General features: G+C 39.5%; 1 protein-coding gene across 2 annotated transcripts in view; it reads right to left on the bottom strand.

The window, feature by feature from the left end:
* ZNF268 (zinc finger protein 268) overlaps positions 1 to 15,693 on the bottom strand; it is a 45,274-nt gene that overhangs the window by 16,336 nt on the left and 13,245 nt on the right. For both annotated transcript variants that reach the window (XM_039222790.1, XM_039222791.1), the window contains exon 3: positions 9,963 to 10,163. In XM_039222790.1, coding sequence (XP_039078721.1) covers positions 9,963 to 10,163 — 201 coding nt within the window. The remainder of the gene's footprint in view (positions 1 to 9,962; positions 10,164 to 15,693) is intronic.

Here is a 15,693-nt window from a genome sequence, read left to right on the forward strand (position 1 = left end):
AAGAAACAGAACAGATCAGTGATCCAGAAGGCATAGTAATGGAAATCAATCAACCTGAACATAAGAGGGAGAAAGGAATAATGAAAAATGAAAAAAAGACTTAGGGAACTCAGCAACACCCTCAAGCATAACATTTACATTATAGGAACCTCAGAGGAAAACAGAAAAAAAAAATGGCATAAAACTTATTTGAAGAATAATAGCTGAAAACTTGCTGAATCTGTGAAAGGAATAGAAATCTAGATCCAGGAAGCAGAGAGCTCCCAGCAAAATTAACCCAAGAAGACCCAAACCAAGACACATGGTGATCAAAATGGCAAAAGAGTAGTGATAAAGAGAGCAAGAGATAAAGCAGCAAGGGAAAAGTAAAATTACATACAAGAAAAACCCTGTGTAAGGCTATCAATTTTTCAGCAGAAACTTTGTAAAAGGCCAGAAGGGAATAGCATAATATATTCAAAGTACAAAAACCAAGAATATTCCATCAAGCAAGGCTATCATTCAGAAAAGGAAAGATAGAGTTTCCCAAACAAAAGTCTTTGAATGGAAAGGAAAGACCATAAGTAGGAGTATGAAAATTAAAAATCACAAAAGCAGTAAAAGTATCTCTATAAAAAATCAGTAAAGAGACTCACAAATTAAAAAGATGCACAGTATAACACCATATACCCAAACTGTGTGGGTGAGGTGGTGGTGGAGAGGAGAAAAGAATGGGTTCAAACTTAGGTGACCATCAACTTAATAAAGACTGCTATATGCTTAAGATATAATATGCAAACCCAATGTTAACCACAAATCAAAAACCACTAATATGCAAAAAATAAAGAGAAAGGAATCTAAGTATATCACTAAACAAAGCCAATAAACCATGAGAGAAGAGAGTAAGAGAAGAAACAGAAAAGAACTACAAAAACAACCATAAAGCAGGCAATAAAATGACAATAAGTACGTACCTATCCATAATTACTTTGAATGTAAACAGACTTAATGCTTGAATAAAAAGACACAGGGTGTGACAGAATGGATAAAGAAGCAAGACCTATCTATATGCTGCTGCTGAGACACATTTCAGACCTAAAGACACCTACAGATTGAAAGTGAAGGGATGGAAAAGCATTTATCATGCAAATAGATGTGAAAAGAAATCCAAGGTTACAATACTGATGTCAGACAAAATATGCTTTAAAACAAAGACTATAACAAGGGAAAAAGAAGGACACAATATAACCATAAAGGGAACAACCCAACAAGACTATATAGCAATTGTAAATATTTAGGCACCCAAAAGAGAAGCAGCTAATAACAAACACAAAGTAAGTAATCAATAGCAATACAATAATAGAAAGGGACTTTAACACCCCACTTACGTCAATAGATGTACATCATCCAAAATGGAGAAAAAAGGAAACAATGGCTTTGAATGATACATTGGATCATATGGATCTAACAGATCTTTTCATAACATACCATCACAAAACAGCAGAATACACGTTATTTTCAAAAACAAATGGGACATTCTCCAAAACAGATAACATATTAAGCCACAAAACAAATCTCAACAAAGTCATAAACATCAAAGTCATACCATGCATCTTTTCTGATGACAATGCTGTGAAACTAGAAATCAACAACAAGACAAACTCTGAAAAAAATCGACAAATATATGTAAGTTAAATAACATATTACTAAACAATGAATGAGTCAATCAAGAAACCAAAGAGAAAATTTTTAAAAATACATGGAGAAAAATGAAAATGAAAATACAACAGCCCAAATCTTTGGGATGCAGCAAAAGCTGTTCTAAGAGGGAAGTTTATAGCAATACAGGTCTACCTCAAGAAGCAAGAAAAATCTCAAACAAACAACTGACCTTACACCCAAAGGAACTAGAAAAAGAAAAACAAACAAGACCCAAAACCAGTAGAAGGAAAGAAATATTAGACCATAAATAAATGAAATAGAAACTAAAAACACAAAAGATCAATGAAACCAAGAGCTGGTTCTTTGAAAAGAGCTAAGGATTACCAAAATTGATAAACCTTTAGCTACACTCCTCAAAAAGAGAGGAGAGAGGGAGGGGGAGAGAGAGGACTTGATTAAACAAAATCAGAAAAGAAAGAGGATAAATAAAAACCAACACCACAGAAATACAAAGGATTATGAGAATATTATGAAAAAGCATATATCAACAAATTGGACAACATAGAAGAAATGGATATATTCCTAGAGACATATAACCTCCCAAAACTGAAAAAGAAACAAATAGAAAACTTGAACACACTGATCACCAGTAATGAAATTGAATCACCAATCAAAAAACTCCCAATAGGGGCACCTGGGTGGCTCAGTCGGTTAAGCGTCCGACTTTGGCTCAGGTCACGATCTCACGGTTTGTGGGTTTGAGCCCCGCATCGGGCTCTGGGCTTCAGAGCCTGGAGGCTGCTTTGGATTCTGTGTCTCCCTCTTTCTCTCTGCCCCTCCCCTGCTCATGCTCTGTCTCTGTCTCAAAAAGAAATAAACATTAAAAAATTAAAAAAAAAACAACTCCCAATAGACAAAAGTCCAGGACTAGATGGTTTCACAGGTAACTTCTACCAAACATTTAAATAAGAGTTAGTAGTTATTCTTCTCAAACTATTCCAAAAGATAGAAGAGGAAGGGAAACCTCCAAATTTATCCTATGAGGGCTGCATTACCCTGATCCCAAAACCAGATAAATACACTACAAAAAAAGGGGACTATAGACCAGTGTCTCTGATGAACATAGATGTAAAAATTGTCAACAAAATATCAGCTAACTGAATCCATCAATATGTTTAAAAAATCATTCACCACAATCAAGTGAGATAAATTCCTGAGTTGCAAGGGTGGTTCAATATTCACAAACCAATCAACATGACAGATCACATCAACAAGAGAAAGAATAAAAACCATATAATCATTTCACAGATGCAGAAAAGGCATTTCACAAAGTACAACAACTCGGGGGGCCTGGGTGGCTCAGTCGGTTAAGCGTTGGACTTTGGCTCAGGTCATGATCTCACAGTTCATGGGTTCAAGCCCTGTGTCGGGCTCTGTGCTGACAGCTAGCTCAGAGCCTGGAGCCTGTTTCAGATACTGTGTCTCCCTCTCTCTCTGACCCTCCCCTGCTCACGCTGTCTCTCTCTCTCTCTCTCAGAAATAAATAAAATATTTTTTAAAAATTTTTAAATAAAGAAAAAGTAATACAGAAAATTGATGAAGTCAAAGGGTTCTTTGAAAAAAAAAAAACCAACAAAATTTATAAACCTTCACATAGACACATAGGAAAAAGGAGAGGAGACTCCCATTATTATTTTTTTTTAATTTTTTTTTTTTATGTTTTATTTATTTCTAGGAGAGAGAGAGACAGCGTGAGCAGGGGAGGGTCAGAGAGAGAGGGAGTCACAGACCGAAACAGGCTCCAGGCTCTGAGCTGGCAGTCAGCACAGAGCCCGAGCGGGGCTCGAACCCACGAACGGCGAGATCATGACCTAAGCGAAAGTTGGACGCTTAACCGACTAAGCCACCCAGGCGCCCCAAGACTCCCATTATTAAAATTAGAAATGAAAGTAGGGGGGCACCTGGGTGGCTCAGTCAGTTGAGCACTGGACTTCAGCTCAGGTCATGATCTCATGGTTCATGAGTTCAAGTCCCGCATTGGGCTCTCTGCTCTCAGAGCAGAGCCCACTTCAAATCCTCTGTCCCCCTCTCTCTTTGCCCCTCCCCCGCTCATGTTCTCTTTCTCAAAAATGAATAAACATTAGAAAGAAATGAAGTAGGGACATGACTACTGATCCTATAGAAATAAAAAGAATTATTGGAGAGTACTATGGACAATTATACAACAACAAATTTGATAACCTAATTGAAATGGATAAGTTCCTAGAGACATAAAACCTATAATAACTAAATCATGAAGAACCAGACAATTTTAGGGGCACCTCAATGGTTCAGTCAGTTAAGCATTTGACTCTTGATTTCAACTCTGGCCATATCTCACAGTTCCAGGGATTAAGCCCATCAGACTGCGCTGACAGCATGGAGTCTGCTTGAGATTCTCTCTCTCATCTCTCTCTCTCTGCCTCTCCCTCCCTCTCTCTCTCCTCCTGCCTCTCAAAAAAAAGAAAAAAGAAAAAAAGAAAAGGAACAACTTGAATAGTAAGGAGACAGAATCAGTAATCAAAAATCTCCCCCAAAACAGGAAAGCCTGGGACCTGATGGCTTCACTGTCCTCACTCGGAGAGCAGAGTGCAGCAGCGCAGACCGTTACGCCAGCTCTGGCCGTCCCACCCCTTTCACTAAATAACTCGTGACCAGAAGATCTCCTCAACCACCCGACTGTGGCATAGGAATTGATGCAGCTGGAAAGGATGTACCCCTGACCATTTTTGTTTGTAGGCATGGAGATGTTGGGAAGGGACGTGCACACAGTACGAAATCCATAATGCACTGCAGCTGCAGCGCAGAGCAACCACTGTGAACTTCTATGTTGGAAGGAGGGAGGGCCGGGCAGCAGCTTCAACCACTGCGTGGGGACTGTGGAGGGCAGAGCAGAAGCTCATTTCCTCTGCCTGTTTTGGCTATTAAAGACCTGAGTGTGTGTCTGAAAAAGAAAAAAGTGCTCACTTTTTGTATCTAAATATTAAAAATGATTCCAATGGAAAAGAGTAAATAGAAAATAAATTTTCAATGAAAACAAAGTAGTATTGGCATAAAGACTCACAGAAGATGTATGGACTAGAACAGAGAGTTCAGAAATAAACCCTTGAAAATACAAATGATTTCTGAAAATAGTGCCAAGATCACACAATGTGGAAAGGAAAATATTTTCAACAAATGTTGCCAGGAAAACTGGATATCCACATGAAAAATAATGAAGTTGGACCTTTATTAACACCATATATAAAAACTAGCTCTAAAATCTTAACAAGGCTTTTTGTAGCTAACCACAAGCTCTTCTATAATTAATACAGAAAAGCAGAGAAACAAAATAGCCAAAACAATTTTGAAACACAAACATGGAGCATTCCCAGTAGCCCCTTTTAAGGATCCCTACAAAATCACGGCCCCTGGGTGGCTCAGTCTGTTAAGGGTCTGGCTCTTGATTTTGGCTCATGTCATGATCTCATAGCTGGTGAGTTCAAGCCCCATGTCAGGCTCTGTGCTAACAGTGCAGAGCCCACTCAGGATTCTCTGTCTCTCCCTCTCTCTGACCCTCCCTCCCTCTCTTGCACGCTCTCTTTCTGAAAAATAAATAAATGAACATTAAAAAAAAAAACAAAAAAACTTCCTACAAAATCAAGACCATATGATGCTGGTCAAAGATCAGATACAAGACAAATGAAAGAGAAAACAACCTAGAAACAGACCCATATAAACATTATTTCCTGATATGTACATATATATATATTTTTTTAAAACAAAGACAAAAAAGAAATTCAATGGGAAGAAAGGGAAATCTTTTCAACAAATGGTGTGGGAACACCTGTACCTCCATAGAGATAAAAAATAAACCTCAATACATAACAGAACCCTATACAAAATCTAACTAAAAACGGGTCATAGGATTAAATGTATAAGATAAAACAATAAAAGCCTAGAGAAAGAGAAGAAAAAATTTATGTACTTTGGTTTGGGCAATGAGATTTTATTTTTATCTATTTATTTTGTTCAGTAGGCTCCACGCCCAACATGCGGCTTGAACGCATGACTGAGATCAAGAGTTGCATGCTCCACAGACTGAGCCACCCAAGCGCCCTGAGCAACGAGATTTTAGATATGACACCTAAAGCACAGTCCATTTTAAAGAAATAAAACTGAGGAAATGGAATTTATCAAAAGTAAAATATTTGCCCTGTGGAAGCTAGTGTTATAAAAATGAAAAGAAAAGGGGCGCCTGGGTGGCTCAGTCAGCTGGGTGTCCAACTCTTGATTTTGGTTCAGGTCATGATCCCAGGGTCATAGGATTGAGCCCTACACTGGGCTCCACGCTGGGCATGGAGCCTCCTTGGGGTTTTCTCTCCCTCTCTCTCTCCTTCTGCCCATCTGCCCCTCTCTCCTGCTCATGCTCTCTCTAAAAAAATTTTTTAATGCTTTTTATTTATTTTCAGGAGAGAGACAGAGTGCAAGCAGGGGAGGGGCAGAGAGAGAGGGAGACACAGAATGTGAAGCAGCTCCAGGCTCTAAGCTATCAGTTCAGAGCCCTGCACGGGACTCAAATTCTCAAACTGCAAGATCATGACCTGAGCTGAAGTCAGATGCCACCCAGGTGCCCTATCTCTCTCTCTGTCTTTAAAATAAAAGAAAAAGGAAAAAAAAGAAAAAAAAAAAAAAGAAAAGACAAGCCAGAGACTGGGAGAAAACATGTACACATCACTTTTCTGATGAAGGAGTTGAATCTACAATATGTAAAGAACTCTTAAAAGTTAATTAAAAGTTGGGGAAAAGAAAGGGACACAGGAGTGCTGATGCTCAGGGGCACATGGACCCCAACGTTCACAGCGGCACTCTCAACAATAGCCAGAACATGGAAAGAGCCTAAGTGTCCACCAACGGACGAATGGATCAAGAAGATGTGGTTTATCTATACGATGGAATACTCCATGGCAATGAGAAAGAATGAAATCTGGCCACGTGTAGCAACATGGATGGGCCATGAGGGGGTTATGCTGAGCGAAATAAGTCAGGCAGAGAAGGGCAAATATCATATGTTTGCACGTATAGGAGGATTAGGAGGAACTTAACGGAGGACCGTGGGGGAGAAGAAGGGGGGAAATGGTGGGGGAGAGGGAGGGAGGCAAACCATGAGAGACTCTTGAATGCTGAAAACAAACTGAGGGCTGATGGGTGTCGGGGGGGAGGGGGTGATGGGCATGGAGGAGGGCACTTGTGGGGATGAGCACTGGGTATTATATGGAAACCAACTTGACAATAAACTATATGTAAAAAAAATAAATAAATAAATAAAAAGAAAACATGTCTAATGGTTAAAAAATGTGTTAATAAAATAAGAGACTGAAAAAGAAAAAAAAAGGGAAAAAATTAAAAAATAAAACAAAATTTTAAAATATTTGGGAAAAAAAAGTTGGGGAAAAGATCATATACTAAACAGATACTTCACCAAAGACATTCAGAGAGCAAAGCACATATTAAAAGATACTCAATAATACTAGCACAATAAAATACCACCTCATATGTACTAATATGGCAAACTTATTTAAACCCAGACACCAAACACTGGCCAGGATGAGGAGCAACAGGAGCTCTCACTGCTGTTAAAAATGCAAAACTGCACAGCCAAATACGTCGGAAGACAGCTTTTTACAAAGCTAAATGCACTGTTGCCATACAAGCCAGCAATTATGCTCCTAGGAATTTTCCCAACTGATGGGGAAAACTCATGTATACACAAAACCCCAGAGATGAATGTTGACAGCATCCATAGTCCAGAAGACTTACTACAAATAAGACGGTGTGATACTGGCAGACAAGTAGACCGACTGTAGATGAAGTCACTCGTGTCAAGCAGTAAGGCAAGCAGCCAAGAGAGCGGCTGCAAGGCCAGATCGCTGTCCAAAGCCGGACAGGCGGACGACACCCAGAACTGAAAGCCAGCAGAACAAGAGACCAGCAAAGGCCCAGGATGATCAAACCCCTTTAATGGGAGGACTCGTGCAGCAAGCAGTCCGACTCTCCAGGTGCTGACCCTTTCACGTCTGGAAACATCAGAAAGGCAACTGCAGCCAGAGGTGCTGCCCAACTGACCTCCGAGCAGAAGAGATTCTCCACAGCTTGAACACAGGACAGGAGCACGTGCCGAGAGCGACCCGGACAGGACTGGATCGTCATCCCAACTGTGCTCACAGACTAACTTCCTACCCCTCGCTGTATCTTGCTTGCCATGTGACTTTGTACACTGCTCTGCTCTGTGTGATGTGTATGAAGCCACACTAAATGAAATGTCATTGAGTTTGAAATCCTGATCCTGCTTCACAATTATGTTAACCTTTCTCTAGGGGCGCCTGGGGGGCTCAGTTGGTTAAGCATCTGACTTCAGCTCAGGTCATGATCTCACAGTTCAGTGGGTTCGAGCCCCGCGTCGGTCTCTGTGCTGACAGCTCAGAGCCTGGAGCCTGCTTTGGATTCCATGCGTCCCGCCCTCCCTCTCTCTAACCCTCTCCCCTGTTCACTCTCTGTCTTCTCTTTCAAAAATTAAGAAATATTAAAAAAATTAAAACAAAAACAAAAAACCTTGCTCTGAGACTGCATAAAGCTGACACAACTCATGTGCCTCTTCAGAGTGTGCTCGTGACACCCATGGAACAGAATCGAGAGTTCTGAAAGCAAACCACACACAGGGACACCTGACAGACGACAAGGATGACATAGGAAAAAGCCAATCACGTCACTGTCACTGGGACAACTGGACACCTCTGTGAAAAGATAAATCTTGCCTCCACTCACTCCAAACATAAAAATTCATTCGAGATGTATTGTAAATGAAATGTGAAAGGTAAAATAATAATGAAGAAAAATGTCTTCATGAGTTTCAGATAACAAAAAAGTATTTAAATTGGACACAAAAAGCACAAACAATAAAAATTATGAATCAGAATAAATTAAAATTAGAAATATCTGTTCATCAAAAGACAACATTAACAGAATGAAAAGGCAAGCAAAAAAACCCCTGAACAACAGTTAATAGTATTCATACTGAAGTATTTAGACGAGGCATAATGGTATCTGAAATATATTAAGAAATGTACCCAGGGGCGCCTGGGTGGCTCAGTCGGTTAAGCGTCCGACTTCGGCTCAGGTCATGATCTCACGGTTATTGGGTTCGAGTCCCACATCGGGCTCTGTGCTGACAGCTCAGAGCCTGGAGGCTGTTTCGGATTCTGTGTCTCCCTCTCTCTCTGACCCTCCCCTGTTCACGCTGTCTCTCTCTCAGAAATAAATAAAACATTAAAAAAAAAAAGAAATGTACCCAAAATAAGACAGTTTAATGCATGCACAGAGAGATAGAAAGACGGATAACATGATGAAACAAGTATGGTAAAACGTTAATGGTAAATTCGAGGTGACAGGTACACGGAAGTTCACTAAAATCTTTCAACTTTGCCCTCTGAAAATTTTTGTAACAAAACCCCAGGTAAAATTTGAATATGGATTTGGTATCAAGTTAGTTTTAAACTTTCAAGTACACGGGTCACTGGATCTAGTTAAAATGAAGACTCGGCTATAACAGGATTGAGGTGGGGCATGATACTCTGCATTTCTAACAAGCTTCCAGGATATTAAAAACTCTGTTAAACTAAGAAAAAAGAAAACGCAAAAGGCAACAAACTATCAAATAAGCATGACAGAAGGTACTCATCCTCTTTAGCCAGAAGCAAATTAAACCCATAGACACCATCATACAATCATCAGAATGGCCAAAATCAAAAGATTAACAACAGAAATTGTTGGCTGAGAAAGTGAGGCAAGTGGAAGTTCACACACTGTTCTCCATGGCATGCTCTGGTAAATATAATAAGAGTATGGGTGTTTAATCAAAGTGCTTACTGAAAAATATAAACAATATTGCAAGATACATGTGCATACACCATTAACAAAAACTAAAAATACACACACAGCAACAACAATACATATTTTGTGAATACATACAAGCAAAAGAAATCCATAAAAAATAAAGTCATTTTTAGAAGTGGGGAAGAAGACAAATGGAATTTGGGGAAATCAGACAATATATAAATAAAGGTAGATAAGGACCTTACACAGACCAGTGATGATAAACAGGCCATGAACTGAGAAGTGATTAACTTAATCCTTTGACCTAAGGATCCCCATCCTCTCCCCACCAAAAAAAAAAAGAAAGAAAGAAAGAAAGAAAAAGGAGAAAAGTACTGTAGAAAAGAAGGGGGAATAAATACACAACTCACCCGAGCCTGGGTGGGCTCTGGCTGCCCCTGGGAGATAAACAGCCACTCTAGAACCCGCTCTGTCCTGTGATTCCTGTGTCTTTGCCGAGGTCCTCCAGGGAGGGGCCTCTGGTCAGGGCTTCCTCGACCCAGGATGGATTCCTGACCTCGGAACTCTCTGATTCTGTTGCACGAACTCTCTTGTTCCTGGAGAGGTGGAACCTGCGAATGCAAGCGCAAACTCTCTTTAACGGCCAGGATTTCTGTAGGCGCAGCCTCGCTCAGTCTTTTTTGCTGGTGAACACATTCACACGAGGCTAGGCTGGGTGTTCTGTGCTCTGTGTTCAGTGTCGCTGTGGGGCAGACACGAGACAAATGCAAATGGCAAGCCCAGCACACTGACAACAGTCCTCTCCCTACATGCTGCACAGGCACCCAGGAACCCTGAAGATGCAGAAAGCACCCTAAGAGGTGAACAACATCAGCCACTTCAAGGAGAACACAATACTGGGTGCTAAAGAGTAACAACTCTGTTGTAGGCCGAGTGTATACAAGCAATGGATTTGGAATGAGCCAGTCTGTTTCAGAATTTCTTCCCTCACCATTTCGATGCTGATGAGCAATTTACTTAAACTCTCTCACCAAGTTTCACATTCTGTTGTTATAAAAGCATTGGGGTAAAGTAACATCAGGGTATCAATGCAGGTTTTAATCTTCCCCAAACTCCCAATGAACATAGAAGAGCTCTACCATCATAGTGTAAGAAAAAGCCCAAGACGTCTACATCAAACAAGGGTCTCCTCACAAACATCAAGGTATACACAGACGTGACCCAAGAGCAGCGCACAGATCCCAGCAGAGTAAGAGTGAGCAAAGAAGGAAGATTCTGATGGGCTACACACTCCACATCTCCAAAGTCACCAATGTGTGCCCCCAATGGGAGAGCAATCCCAAAGTCACTAAGTGACCTGACAGCACTGTGGCCATCTAAGAAAGTGAGAATTTGAGACAAATTGGCAGATGGTCTCTTCCAGGCACACATATTTTTGTTTTGAGGGGAAAATGCTAAAATTAGTGCCCAGATCAACCAAAACATAAAAATATTCAGGCAGTGAAAGGGAACAAGAGAGACAGAAAGAAACAGTCATAGAAGGAGAGGGGAGAGGAAACGGGGAAGGGGGGTGACATGGGCGGGGGAAACGGCGGGGAGGAGAGGAGAGAAAAGGCAGAAAGGCTATTAGATAGTAAGAAAGAAGGGTTCAGATATCATTCCAGAAATTAACAACAAAACACAAGATGTAAATCTGAGAGAAATGGATTAAAAGACCACAGGGCTAGAGAGAGAAAAAAGGGCTTCCTGACAAGGCTGAGCACACAGGCGTGTGCTTGCTTGTGCTTCCAAACGAATCACTGAAAAGATGAAGTAGGAACTGTAAAAATGGTGGCCTCAGAAGGGAAAGAACAGGCCAAAAGGAAGGGAAGCAAGTTAGTGTCTACTTTTGAATTATGTAAGTATTTTACATAATCAAAAAGAGGGTGTGCAATCTCTAAATTACAAATAAGTGTCAGCAAACATGTACGTTTATCATTTTAGAAATAAAACTACAAGAATATAATTTTTCTAACTGATCTTAACACGTAGTATTTGGCTCTGTATCCTTTGGATAAAATGAGCCGCAAGGACATACTAAACTTCGTTCAGTATCCTTGTTAATAATAACAAATTGTGATTAATTTCAAAGCCATTTTATGTATAATGTAGGGTATGACAGTTATATTGCTATTATTAAGAACCACGATATCTGGATTTAACAGACATATTTATAACATTCCTTCATAAAACAGAATACACATTACTTTCAAATACACATGGAACATTCTCCAGAACAGATCACATATCAAGCCACTAAACAAATCTCAACAAAGCCAAAAACATCACAGTCATACCGTGTATCTTTTCTGATGACAATGCTATGAAACTAGAAATCAATAACAAGAAAAACCTGGAAAAAACAGAAATATTTGCAAGTTAAATAACATACTACTAAAATAATGAATGGTTCATCCAAGAAATCAAAGAGAAAATTTAAAAGCACACAGAGAAAAATGAAAATGAAAACACAATAGTCCAAAATCTTTGGGATACAGCAACAGCTGTTCTAAGAGGGAAAGTTATAGCAATACAGGTCTACCTCAAGAAGCAAGAAAAATATCAACAATTGACCTTACACCCAAAGGAACTAGAAAAAGAACAAACAAAACCCTAAAGCAGTAGAAGGAAAGAAATATTAGACCAGAAATAAATGAAATAGAAACTAAGAACACAAAAGAACAGATCAATGAAACCAGGAACTGGTTCTTTGAAAAGATCAACAAACTTGATAAACCTTTAACTATACTCTTCAGAAAGAAAGAAAGAAAGAAAAGGTGGGGGAAAGAGAGAAGACTCAAAAAAGCAAAATCAGAAGAGAAGACAAATAACAACTACCACCACAGAAATACAAAGGATTATGAGATTATGAAAAAGTATATGCCAACAAATTGGACAACATAGAAGAAACAGATAAATTCCTAGAGGCACATAACCTTCCAAAACTGAAAAAAAACAAACAGAAAATTTGAACACACTGATCACTAGTAATGAAATTGAATCACCAATCAAAAAATTCCCAATAGACAAAAGTCCAGGACTAGATGGCTTCACAGGTAACTTCTACCAAACATAGTAGCTACTCTTCTCAAACTATTCCAAAAAAAAGAAGGGGAAGGAAAACCTCCAAATTTATCCTATGAGGGCTGCATTACCCTGATCCCAAAAACAGATAAATACACTACAAAAAAAAAGGGGACTATAGGCCAGTATCTCTGATGAATACAGATGTAAAAATCGTCAACAAAATATCAGCTAATTGAATCCATCAATATGTTAAAAAAATCATTCACCACAATCAAAGGAGATAAATTCCTGAGTTGCAAGGGTGGTTCAATATTCGCAAACCAATCAACATGACAGATCACATCAACAAGAGAAAGAATGAAAACTGGGGCACCTGAGTGGCTCCGTCGGTTAAGTGGCCGACTTCGGCTCAGGTCACAATCTCATGGTTTGTGAGTTCGAGCCCCATATCAGGCTCTGTGCTGACAGCTCAGAGCCTGGAGCTGCTTCAGATTCTGTCTCCCTCTCTCTCTGACCCTCCCTCGCTCATGTTCTTTTTCTCTCTGTCTCAATAATAAATAACAGTAAAAAAAAATTATTTTAAAAGAAAGAATAAAAACCATATGATCATTTCATAGATGCAGAAAAGGCATTTCACAAAGTACAACTCACTCATGATAAAAACCCTCAACAAAGCAGGATTAGACGGAATATACCTCAATATAATAAAAGCTATATACAAAAACCCCACAGAAACATCATATTCCATGGTGAAAAACTGAAAACATTCCCTCTAAGATCAGGAAGAAGACAAGGATGTCCACTCTCACCACTTTTATTCAACACAGTACTCAAAGTCCTAGCCCCAGCATTCAGACAAGAAAAAGGAACAAAAGGCATCCGAACTGGTAAAGAAGAAGTAAAACTCACTATTTGCAGGTGACATGATAATATGTATAGAAAACCCCAAAGACTCCACAAAAAAGCTACTAGAACTGATAAATGAATTCAGTAAGGCTGCAGGATACAAAATCAATGCACAGAAATCTGTTGCATCTCTCCACACTAATAATGAAACAGCAGAAAGAGAAATTAAGAAAACAAACCCATCTACAACTGCACAAAACATGATAAAATACCTGGGAATAAACTTAATGAAGGAGGTAAAAGATGTGTACACTGTAGACTATAAAGCACTGAGGGAAGAAATTGAAGGGCATCTGGGTGGCTCAGTATCCAACTCTTGATTTTGGCTCAGGTCATGATCCCAGGGTAGTGGGATCAAGCCCCCCATCTCTCTCTTTCTCTCTCTGTCTTTCTCCCTTTCCCTCTGAGCCTCTACCCTGCTCATGCTCTCTCTTTCTCTCTGTCTCTAAAAAGCAAAAAACAAGAAGAAAGAAATTGAAAATGACACAAATGAAAAGATATCCCATGCTAAGGGACTAGCAGAATAAATACTATTAAAATGTCCATATTACCCAAGTAATCTACAGATTTAATGCAGTCCTTATCAAAATACCAACAGCATGTTTCACAGAAAAAGAACAAACAATCCGAAAATTTGTATGAAACCATAAAAGATTCCAAACAGCCAAAATAATCTTGAAAAAGAAAAACAAATCTGGAGGTATCATAATTCCAGATTCCAAGTTACAATATAAAGCTGTAGTAATCAAAACAGTATGGTACTGGCACAAAAATAAACCCATAGATCAACAGAAGAGAACAGAAAGCCAAAGGACAAACTCACAATTATATAGTCAATTAATCTTCGACAAAGCAAGAAAGAATATTCAATGGGAAAAAGACAGTCTCTTCAACAAGTGGCGTTTGGGAAACCTGGACAGAAACTGGACCACTTTCTTACACCATATACAAAAATAAACTCAAGATGGATTAAGGACCTAAATGTGAGACCAGAAAGCATAAAAATCCTAGAAGAGAACACAGACAGTAATTCCTCTGATGTCTCCCATCACAACATTTTTCTCAATATGTCTCCTGCAGCAAGGGAAATATAAGCAAAAATAAACTATTGGGACTACATCAAAATAAAAAGCCCCTACATAGCAAAGTAAACAAAACTAAAAGACAGCTTATGGAATGGGAGAAGATGCTTGAAAATGACATACCTGATAAAGAATTAGTATCCAAAATATAATTTTTTAAATGTTTTTATTTAATTTTGAAAGCGAGAGAGAGCAGGGGAGGGGCAGAGAGAGAGGGGGACATGGAATCTGAAGCAGGATCTAGGCTCTGAGCGGTCAGCACAGAGCTGTACGTGGGGCTCGAACTCACCAACCTTGAGATCATGACCTGAGCCTAAGTCAGAGGCTTAACCGACAGTTACCCAGGTGCCCCAGTATCCAAAATATATAAAGAGCTGATACAAATAAACACCCAAAAAACAAATGACCTAATTTAAAAATGGGCAGAAGACATGAACAGACATTTTTCCCAAGAAGAATACAGATGGTCAACAGACACAGGAAAAGATGCTCAACATCACTCATCATCAGGGAAATACACATCAAAACTACAATGAGATCATCACCTCACATCTGTCAGAATGGCTAAAATCAACAACACAAGAAAACAACAAGCGTTGGCGAAGATGTGGAGAAAAAGGAACCCTCATGCACCGTTAGTAGGAATGCAAACTGGTTCAGCCACTATGGAAAACAGTATAGGGTTTCCTCAAAAAGCAAAAAATAAAATTACCCTATTTTCCAGTAATTGCACTAATGGGTATTTACCCAAAGAATACAAAAAACCTAATTTGAAAGGATAAATGCACCCTTATCCAGCACTATCTACAATAAGCAAATGGTGGGGGCAGCCCAAGTGTCCAGTAAGTGATGAATGGATAAAGAAGTTGTGGCACCTACATACACACACTGGAATATTATTCAGCCATTAAAAAGAATGAGATCTTGGGGCGCCTGGGTGGCTCAGTCAGTTAAGCTTCAGACTTCAGCCCAGGTCATGGTCTCATGGTTCATTAATTTGAGCCCCACATAGAGCTCTGTGCTGACAGCTCAGAGCCTGGAGCCTGTTTCAGATTCTGTGTCTCCCTCTCTCTGATCCTCCTCCACT

This window comes from Hyaena hyaena, unplaced genomic scaffold, assembly GCF_003009895.1.
Source record: "Hyaena hyaena isolate Hyena2069 unplaced genomic scaffold, ASM300989v1 scaffold_1186, whole genome shotgun sequence".
In the NCBI taxonomy this organism is placed as follows: Eukaryota; Metazoa; Chordata; class Mammalia; order Carnivora; family Hyaenidae; genus Hyaena; species Hyaena hyaena.